Source organism: Vulpes vulpes, chromosome 12 (assembly GCF_048418805.1).
Source record: "Vulpes vulpes isolate BD-2025 chromosome 12, VulVul3, whole genome shotgun sequence".
NCBI lineage: Eukaryota > Metazoa > Chordata > Mammalia > Carnivora > Canidae > Vulpes > Vulpes vulpes.
In genome coordinates this window covers 163,426,576-163,453,103 of record NC_132791.1, presented here as the reverse complement: position 1 = coordinate 163,453,103, position 26,528 = coordinate 163,426,576, and the positions used below count along the sequence as shown (strand labels likewise).

The following is a 26,528-nucleotide window of genomic DNA, read 5'->3' as shown; positions in this document are numbered from 1 at the left end:
AGGAAAGCATACTGTAAAACTAATTTGAAATTATTTTCATTCTTGTAACTGTGATCACTATAACTGTTATCTATGTTCTGGAAATTTTAGGAGATAAATAAATAAAGTCTCAGCCAAAACTTTTATCTAGCAAATTATTTTATTTTAAAGAGCGTGGGATTGTTGTCTGTGGTCTTCAGCAATAACTAGGGGAACAGCTAACTCAGTGTTGTTTTTCTTACATTTACTTCTCTGTGAGTTAAAATAGAGGAAGGAATTTAGATTAGGATGTTTTCTTTTCTAGCTTTCACGGGCACAAAGCTTTTTCAGATTCATCACTTATAAAAGAAGGTAGTCTTTTTGTGGTAGTGGAAACATTCCCTATCTTGATTGTGGTGGTTGTTAAAACATTTGTCAAACTAATTGAAATTGTAAATATGTTAATTTTATTGTATATAAATTATGCCTCAGTTAGGCTGACTTAGAAAAAAAGATGAACCAGAACATTGAAACAAAAGCCAAAAGTTAAAACTCGTTTCTCAAAAAGGATAGAGGATGAAGGGTTTTGAAGAAAAATGTCTTAGTTCAAAAGATATTAACATTTATATACGTTGTATTAGGGCTTGAACGTGATGGGGAATCTTTTTCCTGAAATTAACCTATTTTAAAATGAACCTGTGGCTCTCTGGTCATGTGTTCTTTGATATCTCTCTCTCTCTCTCTCTCTCTCTCTCTCTCTCTGCATTATTTCCCCAGCTCAGCTCATACTTCACTGCACTGATCGATTATCTGGGGATTAACTAAGCCTTCTCATTTCCTGCTTTCCAGTTCTCCTCTCCAGCAGGCCAGTGTGCCTTTGTTGTCTGGCATGTGGCCTGAGATAAGCTATCATGGCATGTTTGTATTAGAAAAATGGTTGTAGATGGAACAGTTATAAATAGACTAACAGGTATTAAAGGTTACAGTCTTTGTTTAGGTTTGAGTCAAAAGGAGAAAAGAATAATAAAGATATTTAATACAAGACAGACTAGTTCACATAAAATGAAATGGCAAAACATAAATTCTCAGGGTTCCTACTGATTTTTCCTTTTTTAACCAGACTATTTGAATTTATTTTCAAGTTGAAAATATTTCCCAGCTGTAATTGTTTTCCTATTATACAGGCTGACTTTATTTACATCAATAATGATTTCTAAGCCTAGATCAATGCTCCTTGAGAATACAAATACTATTTCTAAACATCTTTGTGTTGCTAAAAGGTGTTTTACTGCATTGCCAGCTCTCTAGTTTTGCACTTTAATTCAGAAAATGATGGTACAAAAAAGTTATTACCCAGAAAGAGAGGGCTATTAATGACTCACATAAAATAAACGTGTTCATCGTTATAAAAACTAAAAACTGTTGCTTTAATATAGTATTGTAAACTAAAAGTCCTTTATTTTTCTTTTTTTAATTGTTAATGTTGTTTCATGTTGCTAGTTTTCTGGAGTAGGAAGCAGCACCACTTTTGAAATGGTCACAGAGTTGCCTGGAATTTCAGATTGTTAACATATAGTTATCCAGACCATTCGTTTTATGCATGCATGCTTTCAACTCTCATAGGTTCACTGTTCTAAAGTATACCTTTTTTTAAAGTGTAGATCTATGTATTCTTGTTTGAATCAAGCTTTAAATATTTCTTTATTATTATAATGAGCTCAATTTTTTTCAAAAAATGTTATTTGTTTATTAGAGAGAGAGAGAGAGAGAGAGAGAGAGAGAGAGAAAGCACCAGCTGGGGGTTGAGAGGGCTAGAATCAGGGAGAGGGAGAAGCAGGCTTCCTGCTGAGCAGGGAACCAGATTTGGTGGGGGGCAAATCCCAGGACCCTGGGATCAGGACCTGAGCCTAAGGCAGATGCTTAACCAGCTGAGCCACGCAGGTGCCCCTGAGCTTAAATTTTAGAAGGAAAAATACTTTAAATTGAAATGACTTTTTATCTAGATTTTCTTCCCTTTAACAAGAGTTTAACTTTTTGCCCACTATCAGAATGTTGGATTATATAAATAAAAATACAATCTTGTATCTTTTTTTTTAAATATTTTATGTATGGGGGTACCTGGGTGGCTCAGCGGTTTAGCGCCTGCCTTTGGCCCTTTGGGTTGGTTGGGTTGGTTTAGCGCCTGCCTTTGGGTTGATCCCCGGGTCCTGGGATCGAATTTCACATCGGGCTCCCCATGGGGAGCCTGCTTCTCCCTCTGCTTATGTCTGTGCCTCTCTGTCTCTCATGAATAAATAAATAAAATCTTTAAAAAAATTATGTATTTGAGAGCACAAGTGGGCTAGCAAGGGGGTGGGGTGGGGACGGAGGGAGAGGGAGAAGCATACTACCCCCTGGGCAGTGAGCTGGACATGGGGCTCATGGGCTCCATCCCAGGACCCTGAGATCACAACCTGAGCCAAAGACAGACACTTAACAGATGGAGTCACCCAGGTACCCTCAGTCTTCTATTCTTTAGTAGTATCTTACTTCTAAATGAATGTGTGCTTTCAGATCTCCATTCATGGTTTCATTTGGCCAGCATGCTTGCTTACTTCCATTGTGTAGACTATCAGAGTTCTACAGCTTGTTTGCTTCATCCCATAGAGCCAGCTATTCTCAAGTTTGGTCCATGGGTGTGCAGGGTCACACTGTTTTCACAGTTTCACTGTTTTCACAATTATGCTAGGATAGCATTTGCCTTTTTCATTCTCCTTTCATGAGTGTACAGTAAGTTTTCCAATGGCTAAATGGTCTGTAATATCTCAATAGATTGAATGCAAGTATCTGATATGAGAATCTGTTATCTTAAGTCATACATAAGAGATATATTAAAATATGTATTACATGTTTCCTAAATTTTGTTTTAAAATTTTTAGTAACTTGTTATAATTATGTTAACATATAGTTAGGTTATTATTAAATGGATTAGTAAAAAATACCTTGAAATTTTTTAATTTTAATTTTCCAATATTGTAAAGTATTGATAAGATATAGCCCACAAAACCAAAAGTTCTTTGAATGCTTAATTTTTTTTAAAGATTTTATTTATTTATTCATGAGAAACACACAGAGAGAGAGAGAGAGAGAGAGAGAGAGAGAGAGAGAGAGGGCAGAGACACAAGCAGAGGGAGAAACAGGCTCCATGCAGGGAGTCTGATGTGGGACCTGATCCCGGGACTCCAGGATCATGCCCTGGGCCAAAGGCAGGCCTAAACTGCTGAGCCACCCAGGGATACCCGAATGCCTAAATAATTTTGAAGAGAGTAAGGAATTCCGAGTCTAACAGGTGGTTTGAGAACCACTTCTGTAAAGCATGTATTGACTCAGTGAAATCTTTTCAAGATATTTCAGCTTATGTTTCTAATAGCAAAATCTGTGCGATATAGCTCTTTAATCATGTTAGTAGCTTTTATTTAAAAGTTAAAGTGATCATTTCAGTTTCATTTGTGAAACTAGAATCCTAGAGAATTTTAGAAGCCTATAGCCTAGGTTTTATCCCCTTTCTTTAACTTCCTTTTCAGTACTACGCCATCTGATTCCGCTATTGGTTTGTGATAGAGCTCTCTAACTTTTCTGGCTAGGTCATGTAAAAGTGAGTAAAATCCCCAGAGTGAGTAAAATTGCTGCTGCTGTCACCACCATCAACAGAGAACAAGTAAAGTATTGCAAAGATGTCAAACTTTATGGTATTTGAGCTGGACTTTTTAAAAAAGAAATTCACTGGACTATTTAATTCCATTTAGTATGGATTAAAGGCAGTTTGGCCATTTCTTATGGTGCTGCCTATGAGCAGCTGTTTTTTTCCTCCATCATGGGGCAACTATTTGGAGTCAAATAGAAAATTTGTGGTTTTAAATGTATCTGATAAAACCATAGCTGCTGGAAAGCTTTAATACTGGCTTGTAAGAGGGAATTTATTTTGAGTTTGGGCAGCAGATCTTGGGGATTCAAGTATAGAGTCCTAATATATCTGTGAAATTTCACCTTCCTGACTTGATCCATCTACTCAAACTTGAGACCTTTTAAATCCTGAATCTGACATTCAGTATTTTTGTCAAGATAACATACAGGATATATGTGGTAAATTACAAGAATGCCCTATAGTTTGATGTTACCTGTCTCAGTGTACAAAGTTTCCATTTAAGTGTAGGCTTATTCATGTGTATGTGACATGAACTTGTTATTTAGTCTAAGAGGACAAAGACAATCTTCCACAGTGCCAGTGGACACTACCTGGAAACCCCGCCTCCTATCTTACAAGGGAGGCCAAGAAGTAGGAATTTTCCCAGGCCGGCACCTGTGCTCAGTTTCGGTCTCTCCACTGTTGTCTGTTGAGCCACCTAATAAAGGAATAAAAGGAATCTGTTGTCTAAAACTTATATTGTGCCTACACAGTGTAGTCCTAGATAGAAAATGCCTCAATAAGCTTGGGTTCCATAGTTAGCAGGTGGGAGATGATTTCATTTTCATCTACATTTTTGGTTCTGCCAAAATATTGACTTTTGTCTAGATTAAACTGTAAAAATAATTAAAGGCAGAATTTTTTAAAAAAGATTTTATTTATTCATGAAAGACAGAGAGGCAGAGACATAGGCAGAGGGAGAAGCAGGCTTCCTGTGGGGACCCCGATGTGGCACTCAATCCCAGGACGTGGGATCATGACCTTAGTGAAAGGCAGATGCTCAACTACTGAGCCACCCAGGTGCCCTACAGGCAGAAATTTAATAAATAAGACATCATTGGGAATCCTGGGTGGCTCAGCGGTTTCGTGCTGCCTTCAGCCCAGGGCCTGATCCTGGAGACCTGGGATTGAGTCCCACGTCGGGCTCCCTACATGGAGCCTGCTTCTCCCTCTGCCTCTCTCTGTGTCTCTCATGAATAAATAAATAAAATCTTAAAAAAAAAAAAAAGATATCAAGAAACAGTGACTTTAGAAATGATTTCTGATCATTAGAGCCTAGATTTCACCACATTTTTAGTTGTATCATCTTTCTGGGGATTTGTATGTAACCAGTTTTTTGCACAGCTCAGTTGTGACACTGTAAAAAGTCCTCTGCGCTCCCGGAGTTCCACCTTCTTGCTACACCTGATTCATCTGGTACAAGGGGATTTAAATCCTTTTACAGGATCCAGCTGCTGATGAGCTCATTCTTTTGGATTGAGGTGCCACAGTTTTGGAAAACGAGCTTGCAATCTTGATTCTGTTGACTATAGCCAGGTAGCACCTTGGTCAAATGGATATGCTTTGTTTCTGTTTCTTTCCTATATTTATCTTTAAAGAGAGTATTCATTATGCTAGTTCTGAGTAGACCCCTATGTAGTTCCAGATTATGTCCATTTGGAAATGCCAGTAAATGATAGTCACTTGTATTAGAGTTCTCTAGAGAAACAAAACCAATTGGAGAGATATCTAGAGAGTTTATATACCATAGGAATTATCTCACAAGGTTATGGAGACAGAGGAGTCCCATAATTTGCTGTCTGCAAGATAGAGAACTAAGAAAGCAGGTGGTATATAGTTCAGTCCATGTCTAAGGGCCTGATAACCAGGGGAGCCAGTATCGTAACTCCCAGTTGAGGCTAAAGGTCTGAGAACCTGGAGTCACTGGTATCAGAACCAGGAGCTCTGATACCTGGAAAAGATGGATGACCAAGCTCAGGAATGTGTCTTTTGTTTGCTATTTTGTCCTGTTCAGCCCCAAGCAAATTGGGTGATGCCTGCCCACATTAAAGTCAGTTCTGTTTACTTAGTCTACTGAATCAAATTCTAATCTCTTCCAGAAACACCCTCCTGGACACACTCAGAAATGTATTACCAGTTAGCTATCTGGGCTTCCCTCTCAGTACAGTCAAGTTGACACATAAAATTATATAACCATTATTCCACTAAACAGGACAATGAAACTCAGGTGGTATGGCCACCAGAAGGGAGATGTGCTCAGTCTCCATTGGGCAGTGGGTTTAGAGCATGACCCCTGCAGGTCCACACCCTTCAGGCCCACTTGCACGCTTAAGAACGTTGGAAGAAGGACATTTTAAGACAAAACAAGAGTGGGTACTTTGTTTACTCAATGGCAATAAGATACTTTCCCTTACTCTACCCTCTCAAATAAAAAAACAAAATGCTTCTTAGTACATTTGGAAGATTTATATATGATTGCCTGATAGGAGGAGATACTCAAAGCCCTTTCTTCTACTTTGAGAACAAGATTCTGGAGTCAGAATCATGGTAGAGCAGAGCAGAACTCTGAGATGGATAGACCTTGGTGGCCAAGCCTTCCTTGATAGCGCTTGTTATGTTTTTCTGTAACTCTTTCATGGTATTTTGAGCTGTGATGTCTATAAAGCCTTTTATATATAAATATAGAAACTGTTACATTCCTCAGGAATGTCTCATGTTAGGAATAGTGTCTCATATTAGAAATAGAGCAGTGGCTTGAAATACTATATTTCCTACCCAATTTCATATTGATTGATCTCAGTCCTGATGTTTATCTGCAAAGGTCAGTGTAATCCTCTGATATAGAAAGCTTATCTATACATTGGATTCTTTTGTGCATATACCTGGACGTATCTTTAGCCTTAGAGAATAATAGTAGGCCTTGACCACATTGTCTGTCCCTTTCCCCCTCCTTCATAGTCAGCAATGATTGGAGCCAGTAAGACTGTCCCCAAGATCTTTAGAGGGCAGTCTTCCCAACCGGCATCTTTTGTGGGTGGAGGTGGTGGACCCAGCAGGATTGAAATGGCACTTTAAACTGGCTCTGTGGAACACCAAAAGAGAGGCCGCTATGTCTCTGGTGGACCATTTTCCCCTCCTCTGCAGGCTTAGTGTCCTAACACCAATTCCGAGTTTGTGTGGATCTATCTGAATTCTACAGTAAACCTTTTATTTATTTTATTTATTTTATTTTATTTTATTTTATTTTATTTTATTTTATTTTTTATTTTATTATTATTATTATTATTATTATTATTATTATTATTATTATTATTTTATGAGAGGCAGAGAGACACAGGCAGAGGGAGAAGCAGGCTCCATGCCAGAAGCCCGACATGGGACTCCATCCCCGGGGCTCCAGGATCACGCCTGTGGGCTGAAGGCGGCGCTAAACCACTGAGCCACCCGGGCTGCCCACAGTAAACCTTTAATATGCATGTAACTCTTAACCTTATTATCACCATGTTGTGGAAATGTATGAAAAGTTTCTTCAAAAGATATTTTCTTAAGTCATATAGTAGTATAAAAATATTAGTTCCTACTTCCCAAATTTCTGGAAAAACTTGATTGGCTCTTTTGGCTTTAGAAAACAAGAATTTTGGTCTGATTTCACCGGACTCTGAATTTAGATCTTCCATTATTTAAAATTCAAGCTCTCAAGAACTAAACAGTTAAAAATTTGAAGGAAATTCCTCAGTCATTATCTGTAGCAGATTATTTTGACTTTGCAAACTTTTTTATTTGATGGTGCCACTCTTTATATCTTGCTTAGTTGTCTTTGGCCTGACCCCTCTGTCCTATTTAATAATGGTGGAGGGATAGCAGGGCTTGTTTGGAGGGCTTTGGGAACCCTGATGGTATTTTCTAGGAGCTGGTAGGTAATTGATGGGACAAAGAGGGTCTTTCCTGTATAATGCTGGTGAACTTAAAATTACTGTTTTTCCCATCCTGGGTTAGATGGCTCCTCCACATTGTATGAGAGAATCTGCAGTTGGTTTATTGGTCGTTTATGAACTCAAGCCCCGCGCCCATCATTTATTTTTTCATGTTAATATTTTTTTTTCCTAGATGATATCAAGACTGGTCCTAGGAAAGATTCAAATTGGCTGTTTAATCAATGGAAGTGCTATATTAATAATCATGAAAGATCTCTAGGAAGGGCAATTTACTCCCTGGCCTGGATCTTATGTTTATTTGGGATGGTCGAGCTCTAGTCCCTTCAACAGACAGCCTCCTGTTTGCCTTCCCTTTCCCCTCATCTGCCTTTCCCCTGTCCCATCATGAATGTTTAATTTCAGTTCTGACTTTTTTAGTTCATTAATTTTCAGTCCATTGTCTGACACTCATAGTTCTGTAAATCCTCCTGTTTGTTCCCAAACACCCAATATTAGACTGTTTGTCTTTAAACCCAGGTAGGGATGGGTTTTGTCCTCAATTAAACTATTTCTTTAAATTTACACATATCCCTCCTTTCAGAGAGATCCAGGTGGTGGAAGAATCCCTAAACCCAGAATCAGCTGCTCTCCCTGTTTGCACAGTCACCCTGGGAAACCTTACTCTGTGCACTTGGAGGTGCTCCTGTGTGGTGGTTCTTTCTTAGTGCTGGTGCTTTCCGGTACTTGCAGAGTCCGATCTTTCTCTCTCTGAAGGTAAAATGGTGGGGAATTATTTACTACTCAGTCGGTTCTTCTCTGTATCCAGAGATATACCCCAGAGTGTCTTCACATGGGAAACTTTCACCACTTCCCTCTTCATTCAGCATTCTATTTAAAATGTGTCATTTATAACCACTTTGGCCTTTATGGAATTGTACAGTTATATCACTAGTCGGTAATGAGGCCTATTTGTTAAAAATACTTGATATGTTTCTCAAATTGTTGCAGAAGTGGATCCTACCCCCACCCTCTACTTAGCTATATGATTTGTTTTTGTATTGCTCTTACTGGTTTAATTTTGAAACTACAGAAAAGCAAAATATGTAAGTAAAGCTCTTATAGCTTGATTCCTGTCTGCATCCGTAAAACAGTGATAGTAATATCTAGTAGTTATTGAGAGCCAATTCATTCCACTCATATTCATTTATTTAATCCTCACAACTGAATGTGGTAGAGAATATTATTTCCCCTCTATGTACGTATGAGAGAAGTGAGACTTGGAGAAGTCATTTGCCCAAATCAGTTGCAAAACTGATTCATACTTAGGTGGTTTGGGCTAAATCAAATGATCAAAAGTTCACTTTTGCTTTCAATTTTCTGTGATTCTGAACAGAAATCCTTGTCCAATGGGTAGTGGGAAGAACATGAAGCTGTCCTGTGGTTAATGTTGAGCAGCACAGGTGTGTCTTACGTGGCATTGGGAGCATTTACTGAGAAGGGCTATGCTGTGTTTCCTTTTGCTGTTCCTCAGTGCACAGCAGCTTCCAGGGAAGGTGTTTTGATTTGTAAAACCTCTTTAGAGTGGTAATGTGAGCTGATAATATTATGTTGACTCCACTTTATCTACTGGATTTGTCTGGGGAAGAACTCTAGATGTAAGCATACAAAATGGAATGCGACCCTAGAAATCATGTTCTCCTCTTTGTCAGATGGCCAGGTGACTCCTCAAAGGTTATCCCCAGCTAACTAGTGATTGCAGACAGGACTAGGAGGCTAGATTATTTTAGTCTGGTACCCTCTGAAACAGCACATTGCCTCCTTTTATAGATGTTTAATCTTTAATTTCCAGGCCTATTTAGGAAGATTATATTTGTTACAGCTCTTATGCTTGTTTAAAACTTTTGTTTACTTTGAACCTACCTACCTTTTGTTCTTTTGTAACCGGAATTAAGTCTGGAGGCTTTTTTTCAATGCAATGCTGCCACTCCCTGGTGATTAAGTAGTACTGCATTAGGAAATCTGATAGGCTTTCAACTGCCTTTGTAACTGCTTCTTGTCTTAGGAATCATAAATCTAGGTACGAATAAACCAGTGCAGTAATTTTCTGTGTGTGTGTGTGTGTGTGTGTGTGTGTGTGTGAGAGAGAGAGAGAGAGAGAGATCATTAAGTGTGCTAGAGTCAGAAGTTAACACAGATATTAAACCTCTAAAGGTCATCAGAATTGTTGGCTTGGTTCTGAAAAATAGACATTGTATGGTTGCCAATTATGCTACTTTTAAAAGCTTATTTCTGTTGCCTCTCAGGTTTTCCGACATCTTAGATGTGTTTAAAAAATATATAGGAGTATAGATTTCACAGCATTGTTGCTAAGTCTGCTAGTAGATCTGAATTCCTTTGGGCTCCATTAAATACTTACAAGTAGTTCATTACTGTGAGAACTGAGACATCCGTTAGTAGTTAAGGAACTGGAGATCTCTGTCATCTCTTGAAAGAAGCCATATTCTCATAAAGAAATAACTCCTATGACTCTCAACAAAGTTCCTGAAATTTTTCTGTGAAGCACTGTTTATGGTCACCTACTAACAGAAGACACTACTCTTTAGAGTATTATTGACTCAGTTCCAGATGCTTTTCCAGCCTTCGTTCTTTCAGTCAGTCAATATAGGTTTCAATATTCCCATTTTACAGAAAAGAGGAGATGGAATATCTTATTAACATGCCCGTAACAGGTAGTCATGTAGCTAGGAAGTGGTGAAGATTGGGTTTAAACCCAACTTCTGACAGATGTTACCATGTTCTTACCTACTACATTCCATGTTCCCTTCTGATTGTGCTTAAACTAAGTTTTATTCTCATTAGCTCTCTTTATAAAGGAAACTCTTGGATTATTGATTTTCATCTGGGTGGTAATTTTGCCCCTTTGGAACATTTGGCAATGTGTGGAGACATGTTTTAGGTGGACAGTAGGAATGTCTAGTGCTTCCTCTCTCCTTTCTCTCTCTTTGTGGCTTCCTCAGGTCTTTCCCATTTTCCCCCCGCTCCAGGTCAGTTGTTACCTTCTTCACAATTCTCTCTGCAGGGAGTAATTAATTGCTCTTGTGTATAAACTCTTGCATGTAACATTTATACTTTTTATGTTAACACTGATTTATCCTCATTTTCTCATCTTTAGTATAAAAGTGTAGAATATAAAAATGCAAAACAGATAAAAACTAAAAAGTACCCAGTATGTAGGTTTATTCTTTGTGTACAGTCTGTTTTATGCAAACCAGTAATGATGCCCTGTTTTTGTAGGCTTGTCTGACACAGTTAATTATAGAGTACAGACCCTGGTGTTGATATTCACATTGGAATAGCACTTCTTCACATTTGAGTTTATCAAGACTTTTGGCGATTCTTTTATTTCTAGTCATTTAAATGGCTTAAGTATTTCAGTGAAGGTTTTTTTGTTGGTTTTTTTGGGGGAGGCTTTCTGGTATTTAAGTGAAGACCATATACATACCTCTTATTTAAGCAGAAAGCATCTTACTTCATAAAGAAGTCTCCTTTGACATATTTTAGGACTTGATCATCTCCATAAACATAAAGCGGGTCTTGAATTTTAGCTCTCATTTATTTCTGACTCACCTGCTGACTTGTGATGAGAAGGTAGATGCAGCTAAGAGGAATGAATGATATTGCATTATCCTTGGGGAGGTCTCTTAAGGCCCTCACTTGGGTTAGAAATTATATTATGAGGCCATGGAAACCCTAGTACACTGCCATATTCAGCTATCTCACAGCCAGGTGCACAGACACAATCTCCTTCAGGCTGTGGCCCCATAGCCTTCAACTAGAAAGGCAGTATTTCCTCCTTTATTCTTGAATGAGCTCTAGGAGCAAAGTTAGCTTCTGGGGATAACATGACTAAGTGTTCCACTAACATTTAGGGGCCCGTGATCATAATAGAACTTTAGTATTCATAAATATTTATGAACACATTGTTCCATTCTCTGGAAATTCAAAGATGAATAAAGTAGAATCTGCTCCATGGACTGCTAGTACCTTTACCGCTACACACAGTTTGTATGTTAGTTTACCATGTAGCAATTACTGCAAGTCAGGTGGCAGTCCCACGGAGGGGGATGTAGTTCAGTCTGGGAGATTGGCGCATCTCAGAGAGATGACTTTGTGCCAGGCCTTGCAGGGTAAGTTTTTTCTAACAATGTCCTCAATGGCCTTGATACTGCGCTGACAAAATTTATAACTCTTTAGCAGAATGATTAAGAATTAAAATAGAAGGATGTGCTCATGTAGTTTTGTGTAGTTAATGCTAAATAAAGAATATAGTAGTGAATGAATTGCTTAAACTGAGGAGATTTATAGGCTCAAGCTTGGTCTCTTTTGGTTTCCTGGAATAAAGCATTTTGAGTGATAGGGTTAGAGGGTGCTCTGGCTGGGATTAAAAACACCTTTGACCTCATCATTGACTTAATGTATTTTTGTGGTCCTGATAGTAATTGTGAGTCTCCCTCTCTGCCTCTCCACCTGTTTACAGGGGCTTTTGATCATGGGTATGGTATACACCAGTGGCACCCGAAATCCTGTTCCTAATGCTGTTAGATTTTCCTTTTCAGAGTAAGAGGGACCATCTACTCATGAACGTGAAATGGTACTACCGTCAGTCTGAAGTTCCAGATTCTGTGTACCAGCATTTGGTTCAGGATCGGCATAATGAAAATGGTAAATATGTCCTGGTTTGATTTTTACATTTTCTTGTTAGCTTTGGACAAGGCTGTTTCTGAAAACATTCATTAAATGGAGATGACCACTATGAAAAATTGTCTCTAAAAAAGCTTTTCATAACCAAGGAAATTATAGGAATGTTTATTTACTTTTGCTGAGTTCTTTCATTATTTTTGCCTTAAAATACCCCAAACAACCAGAGAGATGTGCCAATAACATCTTCCCCTTAAACTTGGAATAGAGATAGGTCTTCTTTGAAAATAACGGTAATTTCATTTTTTAAATTACTTTTTCTCCCCGAATGATGAGCTAATAATACTTAAAACACTAGGGTTACATTTTATTTATTTATTTTTTCCTTTTCAATAATCTGTATGATTGCATTTCTGCATTCAGGGCTGTGAACTTCAGTTTTGAAAGCATAGCTTTCTTGAGGGACTTGGGATTCAATTTGCATCTTGACTTTCACAATAATCAGGAAGGTAATTCAGAGCATCTTTTATTTTTTTTCTTGCTCTGCAATTGTAGTTTCTACCTAATTTTATCAACACGTGAGATATGCACATAAAATGTGTATTGCATTTGTTGTATAATCGTGCATTTTTATTGATTTTTTTTTTTTTTTTTGAGCAGTGCTGGGCCTCATGCTAGCTGATTCACATTTGTTACCCATTAATCATATGAGTTAGAGTTTGTCACTGCCCACTTTCAGGTGAGGAAATTGAGGCGGTAGAGATGCTCAAGGAGTTGCCAGGTGACATGTCTACTAAGTGGTCCCAGCCCGGCCAGAATTCAGCTTGGTCAGCCCTGATGTCTGTAGTCTGCCCACTCACCTCCACTGTTTTTGGTGATGGGTTTTGAGTCAACAAAGCAGTAATCAAAACAGTTTTAAAGAATGATGTTCTTTTGTAATCACTAGTTTTTTCCTTCTTTGAAACTATAAAAATTTCTGTTAAAATAGTTAAATTATGGTTCCTAATTAAAAATAGTAACTTGGTTATATATTTTCAACAGAAACAGTGTGATTTCACTCCATCCTGGAATATTTAGCAATAAGAAATTAAAATGGACAGGATCACTATTTCATTTCACAAGTGTGTTAAAATGTGATTGTTTTCTTTCTTCTTTCTTCTTTTTTTTATTGCTTAAAGCATTTTAGCAAAATGTGAGGACTTTAGTAAAGGGCATAAAACACACTCAATGGGATACTTTGTTCCTATTGTTATTCCTCCTGACCAGACCTGGTTATTTATTGTACTTTCTTTAGTGGCAGGTGAACGTGAAAGAAAGGTTTTGCAAACTTTTCCTAATTGTTTTTGGGAGGCTCAATTTTAATATACTCTTAATTAATTATTTTGACAGACTCTGGAAGAGAACTTGTCATTACAGACCCAGTTATCAAGAACCGAGAGCTCTTCATTTCTGATTACGTTGACACATACCATGCTGCTGCCCTTAGGTAAGTACCGGAGACGTGGTCTTTCCTGCGAAGGAGCAGTCACCGAGCATGGGAGGTAGTGAGTCTGAGCTATCCTGATTTCTTTTGATAATCCTGTTGTTAATCAGACTACTCTTATGGTCTCAGTAAGCTAACACTCCAGGGTTAATTAACTTTGTAGATTATTGGGATTTCAGATGTTACTTGTATTTTCATTAATCTGTGTGTGGGGAAAAAACTTAAAAAAAATTTTTATTTCCTCTTGGAAGTTTTGCATCTCAGTTCCCTTATTAGTATGCTGGTATTGAAAACTAGGATCCTGGCACTGGTTGGTAAAGTATTTAGGATGAAGTGTTACGATGATCTCCAGATTATTTTCTAAAGAATCAGTTACTTCTACTAGAAAAGACAGAGAAATTGGTGAAACATACATAGTAGCATGTACGTGAGAGCCTAGGCAGGTGTATAGGAAGTTTTATTGACCGATTCTTTCAATTTTTTTGTATGTATGAAAAATTTCCTACCAAAAAGCTTGGAGTTAGAATATATTGAAGATTTTATTCTGAGTAAGGAGTTAATATTGCAGGTAGCCTTAGGTAATTATGTGAAAAAGTGACCATGAGACCAAGCTTTGCGCTTTATGGTTTTATTTATTTATTCATGAGAAACACAGAAAGAAGCCGGCTCCCTGTGGGGAACTTGATGTGGAACTTGATCCCAGGACCCTGGGATCATGACCTGAGTGAAAGGCAGACAGACACTCAACCACTGAGCCGAGCCACCCAGGTGCCCTGACTTTGGGCTTCTTAAGTGGTAGAGGAAGTAAGACAAGGAATAATCTTTTAACTCTTTCCCAACTAGAAAGAGTAAATGGAGAAAGACTACTTTCTTTTTCTAAAGAATACAGTTGGAAAAAAAAAAAGTCATAGGGATTTGCTTGCTTTTAGCTTAGCTATAATGAGATAAAATAATTTCTCTTTTATATTGCTCAGATAGTATTCGGTAAAACCATCTGGAGTCTCTTGTGCAAAGCTACATAACTAAAGCCAGTTATTTCAAGGCAAATTAGTAGCAACCTTTAGGGCAGGTTTGGGCCAGATCATCTTTCATATGGTCTCCCATGTGTAGCTACTCTGCTCAGCCATTATAGTGCAAAAGTCCTAGACAATATGTAAATAAATGAGGTGGTATATGCCAATAAAACTTTATTTATGGACACTAAAATTTGAATTTCATTTAATTTCCACAGGAGATATTGCTCTTCTTTTGATTTCTTTTTTAGCCATTTAAAAATGTAAAAACTACTCTTAGTTCTCCACTGTATAAAAACAGGCAGTAGACCAGATGTGGCTCAGGGGTCATAGTTTGCCAATCCCTGCTGTATAGGAAGGAATATATGTGGTAGATTGGCTTCTTACAGGACTTTAGATAAATTTCAAGAATTCTTCTGATGTTTTATAAGGTCTTCCAAAATTCCCACAAGTTCTTTATGTCTTTGTGGCAATAACTTTCTAGTCTTAAACTTGAGATGCTGAGCAAAGCAAGTTAATGGAAGGTTGGATGGATGTATTGAGCCATTAAACTGTTAAGACCAAGTGTCTTGATCCTGGCATTCTTTCTTTTCTTGCTGTATATGTTCTTTCCCTCCTGTTTCTTTCTTTCTTTTTTTTTTTTAAAGATTTTATTTATTTATTCATGGGAGATACAGAGAGAGAGAGAGAGAGAGAGGCAGAGACATAGGCAGAGGGAGAAGCAGGCTCCCTGTAAGGAGCCAGATGTGGGACTTGATCCCAGGACACCGGCATCACACGCTGAGCCGAAGGCAGATGCTCAACCACTGAGCCACCCAGGCGTCCTTTTCCCTCCCGTTTCTATGTGTCATTGGTTAAGGTACATGATTTTAAGCAGTGTGTAGTAGAGTTGAAGTTAAAATAAATAAATATGTGAGACATAACTCTGGTTATTTAATATGTTTTGGTATATTTGCTTAAAGTGAATATATTTAAATATTAATGGCTCTTCAGATTCTGTGGAGTCATTTTATACTACTTTATTTACTCTTTTTATTTTTTGAAAAAAATCAAAAAAACATTTTAAATTTTATTTACCTATTTGAGACAGAGACAGAGGGAGCCTGAGCAGGGAGAGGGGCAAAGGGAGAGGAACAAGTAGACTCCCTGCTGAGCAGGGAGCAGCCCTTTACGGCTCTCTGTCCCAGAACCCTGAGATCATGACGTGAGCTGAAGTCAGACACTTGACCAACTGAGCCACCCAGGAGCCTCTATTTTAAGCTTTTTAGAGGAACCAGTTGTCCCACATAATTCCAGCTGGATCCAGTGAATGTACTTAACTAGGTTTATAATCACACACTTTCTGGAGATGTATAACTGTGTTGTCACTGCCTCTTCCTAGGCACAGAAGGTCTGGAATGCTGATGGTAATTCCATGTCTGCTTTTCACTGTGGATGTGATTAGAACCCTTACTGATTAGGTTTTTTTCTTCTTATGGTATTATCTTTGAAGTGGCCATGAGGTGGTTTCATTATAGCTGTCATCTTAAATTTGATTTTGTTAGCTCTTTGTGCATCCTGACAATTTGATTCTTTTTTTTTAAAGATATCAGATAATAGTAGTCACATAATAATTTAATGATCTGGCCTAGTACGTGCTCAGTAAATGCTTGTACATGTATTGACATTTGTCTGCATCTGAGCTAATCTGTATGGCTCTTACCATTACTTAGTAATCTTGCGTGGTTCTCAGTGGCAGAGTGCTCACTATAAGATCATCTCCTATAAAAGCAGCATTGAATGGTGGTTCCTCCTCCCCATCTCTATTTGTTCCTTTTCTCTTAGCAAATTTGGATGATTTGATTATTTTGTTTTTAAGATTTTATGTATAATATTTACTTGAGATAGAGAGAACGTAAGAGCTGGAGGGAGGGGCAGAGGGACAAGCAAACTACCTGCTTAGCACAGAGCCCAACATGATGGCAGGGCTCCAGCCCAGCACCCTGAGATAATGACTTGAGCTAAACTCAGAAGCTTAATTGGCCGAGCCACCCAGGTACCCGTGGATTACTTTAATTTTAAAATATGGCAGGAGGTGGTAGTGGAATTAAATTTTAACTTAAAAAAATATGTTATTTATGTATTTGAGAAAGAGAATGTGAGCCAGGGGGAGGGGCAGAGAAGAGGGAGAGCTTGATTTGGGCTCACATCACAACCTTGAGACCATCACCCTGAGACCACAGCCTGAGCTGAAGCCAGGACCCCCAACCGACTGAGCCAACCAGGTGCCCCAACTTTTAACTTTTTTCTCCAATTTTTCCTTCACCATCTATCCACAGAAAGAATTTTTTTTCCTCTATAGATATAAAGCAGTTCTGCCAAAAATAAAATGATTTTTGAAAGCAACAAAATAGTCTATAGACACATGAAAAAGGATCAAATGAACATAGTGGAAAAAAAACGGGGAAGAGAAGAGAAAGACTGATTATGTTAGTGCTTAGCACCCTTCTTGTCAAAGATCAAAGTGCTTAGTTGTGTGACTTCATGGGACTCAGTGACTACGAGGGGGGCTCCTGCCATTGCATTCCTTCAGGAGGATAATGATGCACAGCTTTCTCTTCTAAGCTGGTGCTAGGATTGTAGTAAGGGAGGACAGAGCACACATTCCATGAATCATATGGAAGACAGATTTCCTCTTCAGCTTATTCTGTGTTGATATTCTAGTATTTCTCTCCCCAAACTAAATTCACTCCCAGGGGAGATTGTGGGACCATGAGTTCCAGAAACCTTCAGATTCAGCACTGCTGCTTGGCTGCTGTTTTTAAATTCTTGCGTTGGCTGTCCCTCATCCCTGCCTTTCAAGCTAAGATTCTATTGCTGTTTGTTTTCTTTTCTTCATTACATTTATCAGTAGCCATATAGTAAAGTTAGTATCTTGAGAGAAGTATTTTTGAGTTCTCCTTACTCCCTGGTATGTAAGTGTTTTGGGGTCATGCTGATAAAATAGGAAAAAATATGTCAGAGTGAAATAAGACTTCTGGTGTTGTTGTTGTTGTTGTTGTTGTTGTTGTTTTTTAAATTTATTTTTTAAAGACTTTATTTATTTATTCATGAAAGACAGAGAAACAGACAGGTAGAGATGTAGGCAGAGGGAGAAGCAGGCTCCCTGCAAGGGTGCCGCAGGACTCAGTCCCAGGACCCTAGGATCAGAACCTGAGCCAAAGGCAGATGCTCAACCACTGAGCCAACCAGGCATCCTGTTTTTGTTGTTGTTGTTGTTTAAAGATTTATTTATTTGAGAGAGAGAGAACAAGCACACAAGTGGTAGGAGGGGCAGAGAGAGGGAGAGGGTCTCTTGCAGACTTCCCACCCAGTGTGGAGCCCAATGCAGGGCTCCCCATCTCATGACCCTGAGATCAGAACCTCAGCTGAAACCAAGAGGCAGGCAGTTAACTGACAGCCATCCCAGGCACCCTGAAATGAGAAGACTTCAGTTTGAATCCTGGCTCTGCCACATAGTTTTGTGATCAGGGTCAAATTCATTAACTTTTGAGTTACTTTTGAGTTATTCATTTGACAGATTTACTCAAGGCCATGTGATTAAATGACAGAACCCCAAACCAAACACACATCTTTTGGTTCTACATCCAGTAAGATAAGAGGTGTGAAAAAGTCTCTCAGAGTGCCTCACAGTAGCATGAGTAGTGTTTATAGTCACTGAATCTGAATTGGGACTTAGAAAATAAAAGAAAGAGGGGATCCCTGGGTGGCTCAGCGGTTTGGTGCCCTCCTTTGGCCCAGGGCGTGATCCTGGAGCCTGCTTCTCCCTCCTCCTGTGTCTCTGCCCCTCTCTCTCTCTCTCTCTCTCTCTCTCTATCATAAATAAGTAAGTAAGTAAGTGTGTCTATCATAAATAAGTAAGTAAGTAAATAAATAAATAAATCTTTAAAAAAAAGAAAATCAAAGGAAGAAAAGAAAAAAGTAAAATTAAATGTAGTTCTGTACCAAGTTATTGACAGCACAATTACTCAGCATCCATTTATCTTTCTGTTGCCTCTTGACTGAGTTGATTGGATACTTTGATTACTTCAGGTATGGAAGGAAGAGTTTAGCTTGAGGAGCCATCCCTAGATGCTCTGCGAAAGAGGAGATAAACCTGCTCTGAGAACAAACAAATAAATTTTATTACACTTAATAAAAATTATCGCTTGCAATTTGTTTCCTCTGTTACTTTTTTTCACTCTAAGGATCATGTTTTATTGATGATCAAAGAAAGGATCCACAGAGATTGCTTTGTGACTGGACGTGTGACCTGGCAGAATTTTTGTGTTTTACTGTGCACCTGTAACCATGAATTCCCAAGTATCATAAATATCTCCATGATTTAAGGGCTGGTTCCCAACTTTCTGATGATCTGTTTCTTCAGGGAATCACTTAGGAAAAAAATATCCTCAGGTCAGGTAACAAGCTATCATCTTAACTACGGATTTGTCTTATGGAGATATATTTTAGTCTGAATTTTCTGGCAGCCTTCTGAGCCAAGAAACCCTAAACTGGCTCTGCAGAGCTTCTAAAACCCTCCTTTTCATTCTGAATTAATCAATCTCTTTACTTTGTTATGGGCGTATAGGATCGTATGTGTAGTAGTTGGTACAGACTAATTATGTCTTTGTACAATTCCCCAACCATTCTTAGCACTGATACTGGTCCTTTTAGCTCCTGAGAGCTCCCTGAGGAGTCTCATGATGCCTCAGAGCTTTTAGCTTTGTAGTTCCAAGATTATTTCCTGACTTTAATCACCTGTTGTTTTTATATGTGAAATAACCTCTACCTTCAGCATTTTTATTGTTGTCTGTACGTGCTTTGTACTTCATTAAACACCATAACCTGACAGTCATTTTATTTATTGGCTCATTCATCATTTAACACGCCATTGAGCTGCTAGTTGGGGAAGAGCTCAGAGGTGCTGGGAGCACCCACCTGAACAATACACTCTTTCTGCTCTTGAGTACTTCTCAGTCTTGTAAAAATTCTTTTATCGGAGCTACTTGTGACACACAGAAAAGTTGTAAGTACTGTGTTTCCCCCAGTCTTCCTCATTGTTAGCACAGAATGACAGAACTGTAGTGCAGTTATCAGAACTAGGAAATTAGCATTAATTTGATACAGTTGAACTGAAGACCATTCTGAAGATCACTAATGTCTTAATCATTCAAAACTGCTATAACAAAATAACATCAGCTGGGTGGCTTATAAATAACAGAAATTTATTTCTCATCGTTCTGGAAGCTGGATGTCTGAGATCAGAGTACCAGTGTGTTTGAGTTCTGGTGAGATCGCTCTTCTAGTTTGCAGACTGCCGATTTGTATCCTTGCATAGCTTAGAATAGAGAGGGAACGCAAGCTTCCAGTCCAGCACCACAAGATTCATTTTTTTATCATGCCTCTTTTTGCAACTTCTTCTTCAGCAGTAAAAGATTCCATTCCTGTTGTTGAAATATAATATTTTTATCTTCTTCAAGAATACACATAGTTTCAGAATTTGTAACCCATGTCCCTGTGAGAAATAGATTTACTGCATAATTTTTGTCTTTAGTCTTGAGATGTGTCAGCAAGACAGCGTTTTCCAATGTTGCTTCGATCAGTTCTGTTCTTCCGCACCTCCTTATGGTGTGGCTGTGTTATCCATTTGTAATAGAGTTAGGTTCATCTGCTGGACCTTGTGTTCCACTTCTAGCTCCTCTTGGTTGATGTAGACTGTTGTTAAGTTTTAGACTTGTGAGGGTGTAGACTGTGGCTATGCTTCTGAGGGTCAGGGCTGTGGATGGACACCAAGTTGTCGACTCTCTTATCATGACCCATCCCCCACCTCCTTCCTACCCACCTGCTTCTTAATTTATCCTTCCTTCATGTTTTCATTTCAAATGAGCAAATGCAGGTCTATGTTTTCATCGCTTCTTTCTTATGTGAAGGGTAGCATCCTACAGATAACTCTTTAGTGTTTGCATTTTTTACTTAATGGTATGTTTTGGTAATTGTTCCATATAGCTCATTCAGATCTTCCTCGTTCTCTTTTACAGCTGCATAAAGTCTATTGTGTGGCTGGACCATAGTTCATTCATCTGCTCTCTTTTGAATGGGCATTGAGGTTTTTTCCAGGATGTTTCAGTTATAAGTGGTGCTGTATTGAACGTCCTCATGCAGAGGTAGTTCCTTCTTGTTGGCTGTGAATCAGGGTAGATTCATTGGAGAGAGATGGCTGGGTTGAAAGGCTCATGTACATGTGATTCTCCTCCAGAAAGCATATCCAGTTTCTATTGCTCTGTTTCCCCAGTAGAAATGTGTGGTTTCATTTTTTAAAATTGTGCCAGTCTGCTAGGTGAGAAATAGTACATTTTACTTTAGTAAAAGTATTCTTTTACTTTATTTTGCTAATAGTAAGTTTGAGCATTTTTTTCATTATGTTTGAAGGATATTTTTGTCTTTTTGTGTGTGTGTGAATTACCTGTTCGTGTCATTTCCTTTGGAATTTGTCTTTTTGTCTATAAAAGTTTTTTGCATGGGACGCCTGGGTGGCTCAGTGGTTGAGCATCTGCCTTTGGCTCAGGTCGTGATCCCAGGGTCCTGGGATCGAGTCCCACATTGGGCTTCCTGCGGGGAGCCTGTTTCTCCTTCTGCCTATGTCTCTGCCTCTCTCTGTGTCTCTCATGAATAAATAAATAAAAATTTTTTTTAAAGTTCTTTACATTTTCTCTTGTATATGTTGCAAATATTTGCTCCCATTTGTCAGTTTTCTTTTATGGTTTTAAAAAAGTTTTGCAAAACTTACTTCTATGTAGTCAAATTTGTCAATCTTTTCATTTATTCCCTCAGGCCTTTGAGTTCTAGTTAGAAAACCTCTCTCTATAAACCCGATTTACAGAAGAGTTCCACCCAGTTGTCTTAGCACCATTTATTAAAAAGCCTATCTTGTGCTTCTTTTAGCAGACATAGACCAAAAAGCCTGTCCTCACTTCAATGGCCCACAATGCCACCTTTGTCATAGATTATGTTCCATGTGTTCTGGACTTGTTATTCTGTCCAACATGCTCTTGTAATTATAGAGGCATTATAGTATTTTTTTTACTGTAATACTGATAGTTTCCCCTTTCTGAGTTATTGGCTTTTCCTATAAATCTTCATAGTAAAATATTTCATTCTATTAAATAGCTAGTTGATAGCATTGAATTTATAGATCAGACTATGAAGAAATGCCATGTTGAGTTTTCCTATCTGAGAACAGGGAATATTTTTCCATTTGTTCATGTTTACTTTGTGTTGTTTAGAACTATTTAAGAATTTTCCTCATAGAGGTGTTCCCATTCTTGTTACATTTATTTCTATGCATTTAATCTTATGTATATTGAACCTCATACCCTACTAATAAAGAACACACTTTTTTTATGTACCATGGCGTATTCTCAAATTGATCATATGTTAGATCACAGAGAAAACATATCTGATTAAAAGGAAATAAAACTGTACTTTACAAACGAAAACATAGAAAGACCCTTTCACCGGGAAATTTAAAACTTCCTATTTCGTAACTATAGAGAACACACTGATGGTCACCAAAGGGGAGAGGAATAAAGGGAGGGGGGAAGGAGGTGATGGGGATTTAGAGTACACTCATCATGTTGAGCACCGAATAACGTATGAAACTGTGGACTCACTATATTGTGTACCTGAAACTAATATAACACTGCATGTTAACTATGCTAAATTGAAATTAAAAACTTGAAAAAAAATAAAGTTTCCTATTAAACAACTCCTGAGTAGAAGGGGAAATAAAACCTGAAATTTAAAAAAAAAATTTTAAAGATTTTATTGATTTGAGAGAGAGAATATGTGAAAGAGAGAGAGGTGACCAGGGAGCCTAATGTAGGGCTCTATATCCCAGGGCCCTGGGATAATGAGCTGAAAGCAGATGCTTAACCAACCGAGCTACCCAGGCACCCCATGACATTAAAGAATTTTTTTGAAAACAAAAGTAAAGATACTATGTACTAGAATCTGTGGCATGCATTTAAAGCACTGATCAAAGGAAAGCTAGTTACACTAAGCACATAAATTCAAATGAAATTAAAGGATTGAGTTCCCACCTTAAATAATAAAAAGAATACCAAATCTAAAGGATGGACTGCTAGTGAGCTCAGCATATGTAGAAGAGATGCTTAAAACATTCCATTTGACAGTGGGGAGGCAGAGGCATGGAAGTGGAAGTGATGTCAGTTGTCACACAAACAGTACCTATTTAGGAAACTGGAGTGATGTTCTCAAGACACTGTAAATGAATCAAGGTGAATCGTAAAAAGTGTCCAGATAACCTTTAGGAAGGGAAGAGAAATAGAATGAAAAACAAACAAAAAAAATTATTTGCCTGTCATTCATCAAATGGCTCACAGTTGACAAGATGCTGACTCTGTCTCAAGATCTTTCTTTCCCTTTGTGCTCAGGCAAGGGTGATGACCAAAGCCATAGGCACGTCTGCTGCTGTAAGCATTCTGTGCATGCCTGTGTGCCTCTTTGCAAGTTTCTTTGGGGTTTGCATGTGCCTGGGAATATACAGAGACTTTCCCAGTTACAGACAGCTCTGATGGAATGAATTCCTGGGCCATATTTCCATTTATATTCTCTTCCTGCTCCTTCATCTGCTTCAAGTTGCCTCCTCCCACTGGCCGGTGTAGCGCCCAGGGTGGAACTGTGGGCCCCCACACCAAGGGATACTCAAACAAGTCCAGCATTAGGCCTTCTTTTTCTGATAAATGAGAGGCCCCTAAAATAGGGGGCTTCCCGATCTTTAGTCATGTTTCTTTTAACAGTGAAGTATCCCATTAGAAATGGGGTGTATAGGACCTTGGAGGTTCTGAAACCACATATTTCACCAAGGTGATAATGATGGCAGTTTTCTCTTAACAGTCTCTCCTCCTCCATTCCACAAACACTGTCAAATAATGTACTGCTTTTGAGACAGTAGATGAAAAGAGTGCTTTGGAGAACAAAAATAATGAATGCTTAAAATGATACCTATACACTTTTTAAATGTAAGCTCTAGTCTTTAAATTCTAAGCTCTACTCTTCAGCAAGAGGTGCTGTGAAAAATACTTTGAAATGGATACCAACCATAGTGGGCTTGCCTACTCCATCTTCAGCTCTGCTTAGTACTCAGGGCTCTGTACAGATGGTTCATTAGTTGCCAGGAACAGCAACATTATTATTATTTTTTAAAGATTTTGTTTGTTTATTTGAGAGAGAGGGAAGGAGCAAGGGAGAGAGCACGAGAACAGGGTTGTAGAGGGGAGGGATAAGGAGATGCTACACTGAGCATGGAGCCTTGACATGGGACTCACTCTAAAGACATGAGCCAAAACCGGGTGTCAGATGCTTAAGTGACTGAGCCACCAAGGTGCCCCAAGAACAGCATTAACTAGCCATTGTTACATGCTAGGACTCTTGCTGTTTTATTTTCTCCTAATACTTAAAAGTATTTATATAATAAAACACATTTTAAGTTTATATTTTCATGAATTTTGATAAATTTGTTTGATCCTGAACAAGGCATAGAATATTCCCATCATCCCAGAAAGTTCTCTTAAGCTACCCACCCTCTTCATAAATCTATCTACCTAGAAGCAACCATTTTTCTGATTTCTTTTACCATAAATTATTTTGCCTGTCCTAGAAATTCATTCATTATAAATGGGAGTCATACTTCTTGTGTGCCTGGCTATTTTTACTCGGTATGTATGTATGTATGTATGTATTTATTTTTAAAAAGATTTTTATTTATTTATTCATGGGAGACACACAGAGGCAGAGACACAGGCAGAGAGAGAAGCAGGCTCCCTGCAGGGAGCCCAATGTGGGACTCCATCCTAGATCCAGGATCATGACCTGAGTGAAAGGCTGATGCTCAACTGCTGAGCTACCCAGGCATCCCAACTCAGCATTTAACATTTGAGACTTCCCCCCCATGATGTGCTATGTATCAGTACTTCTTTCCTTGTTACTGTTGTGAAGTGTTTAAGTATTTCATTTTACAAATATGTAATAATTTTTGACCCATTTCCTTACTGATGGATATTTGGATTGTTTCTATGCCAGTATGAATAAAAGCTATTATGAACGACAGCAAAAAAGCACACAGAAGGAAAATAGGAACAGACGTTAATGAGAAGAAACATTAAATCTAATTAATCAGATCCTTTAAAAAATTTAATATCTCATTAAAAATGATATTATGACCAATTGGGATTTATTCCAGGAGTGCAAGAAGTAGGCTCCCTGTTAGAGACTATGCTGATATTGTACACCATATCCTTACATTTAAGGGGGGGGAACCCCATATCTCAAAATCTATGATATTTGTTTTTTTTTATTTAATTTTTATTTTTTTTTAAATTTATTCATGAGATAGATAGAGAGAGAGAGAGAGAACAGGCTTCATGCAGGGAGACTGAGTAGGACTCGATCCTGGGTCTCCAGGATCATGCCCTGGGCTGAAGGTGGCGCTAAACCACTGAGCCACCCAGGCTGCCCGATTTTTTGTAAAACTAGTATCATATTTAACAGTAATAGCTGAGAAAAAAAAAAAAAAAACAGTAATACCTGAGAGACATTTCTACTGAGGTCAGGAACAAGGCAAGGGTACCCATTACTTTCCATATTCTGTGAGAGGGCCTATGCAATTTGAGTCTTTTTTTTTTTTTTTTTAAAGATTTTATTTATTCATGAGAGACACAGGCAGAGGGTGAAGCAGGCTCCATGCAGGGAGCCTGATGTGGGACTTGATCCCGGGATTCCAGGATCACACCCTGGGCCAAAGGCAGGCACTAAACTGCTGAGCCACCCAGGGATCCCGCAATTTGAGTCTTGATAAAGTGTAAAAAAGAAGTAAAATCATGTTTATTTGCAAGTAACAGCATACCTGGAAAAACTCAGAAAACCAATGATTAAACTGTATCAAATAATAAAGAATTCAGTCTAGTAGCAGGATATAGAGCTAACATACAAAAATCAGTAGCTTTCACATAATCAAAAAGAAAGTAAACTGATGACATACTCTCGTAGATGAGGTCATTGATTAGTTTCATGGACATTTATGAGACATTATACTTCTGTTCCTGCTGCTTCTGGCTTTCCCTAAACCAGTTGTGTTGCTGTCCCCATGGGACATTTAGCGATGTCTTTAGATATTTTTGATTGTCACTGTGAGTGTGATGGGGGTATAGCCCCTGACAACAAATTATTCAGTCTAAAATGTCAGTAGTTCTGAGCCTGAGAAACCTTTTCCTAAATAAAACATCTGATTTCCAGTGCTTGTGTTTAGAATTGTGGGTTCGTAGGGATTCTATACCTTGAACGAATACATTGATTAAGTACTCAAGTTAAAGTGTATACTTGAGGGGCACCTGGGTGGCTCAGTTAGTTAAGCATCTGCCTTCAGCTCAGGTCATGATACCAGGGTCCTTGGATTGAGTCCCACATTGGGCTCCTTGCTCAGCGAGGGTCCTGCTTCTCCCTCTCCCTTTGCCTGCTGCTCCCCCTGCTTGTGTTTTCTCTCTGTCAAATAAATAAAATCTTAAAAAATAATTTAAAGGGTATACTTGAATGTGAGTAATGATGAAGACTAGTAAGAGAGATCACTTTCCTTTAGTTACAATGATAGAAATAATTTATTTTGTGTAGCACCAAGTAGTATATAAAATTTCATAGATTTC

At 38.3% G+C, this 26,528-nt stretch overlaps 1 protein-coding gene across 11 annotated transcripts in view; it reads left to right on the top strand.

The window, feature by feature from the left end:
- Window positions 1-26,528, top strand: part of RERE (arginine-glutamic acid dipeptide repeats) — a 403,339-nt gene that overhangs the window by 226,862 nt on the left and 149,949 nt on the right. For all 11 annotated transcript variants that reach the window (XM_026005078.2, XM_072731205.1, XM_072731211.1 and 8 more), the window contains 2 exons: window positions 12,213-12,318; window positions 13,684-13,780. In XM_026005078.2, coding sequence (XP_025860863.1) covers window positions 12,213-12,318; window positions 13,684-13,780 — 203 coding nt within the window. The remainder of the gene's footprint in view (window positions 1-12,212; window positions 12,319-13,683; window positions 13,781-26,528) is intronic.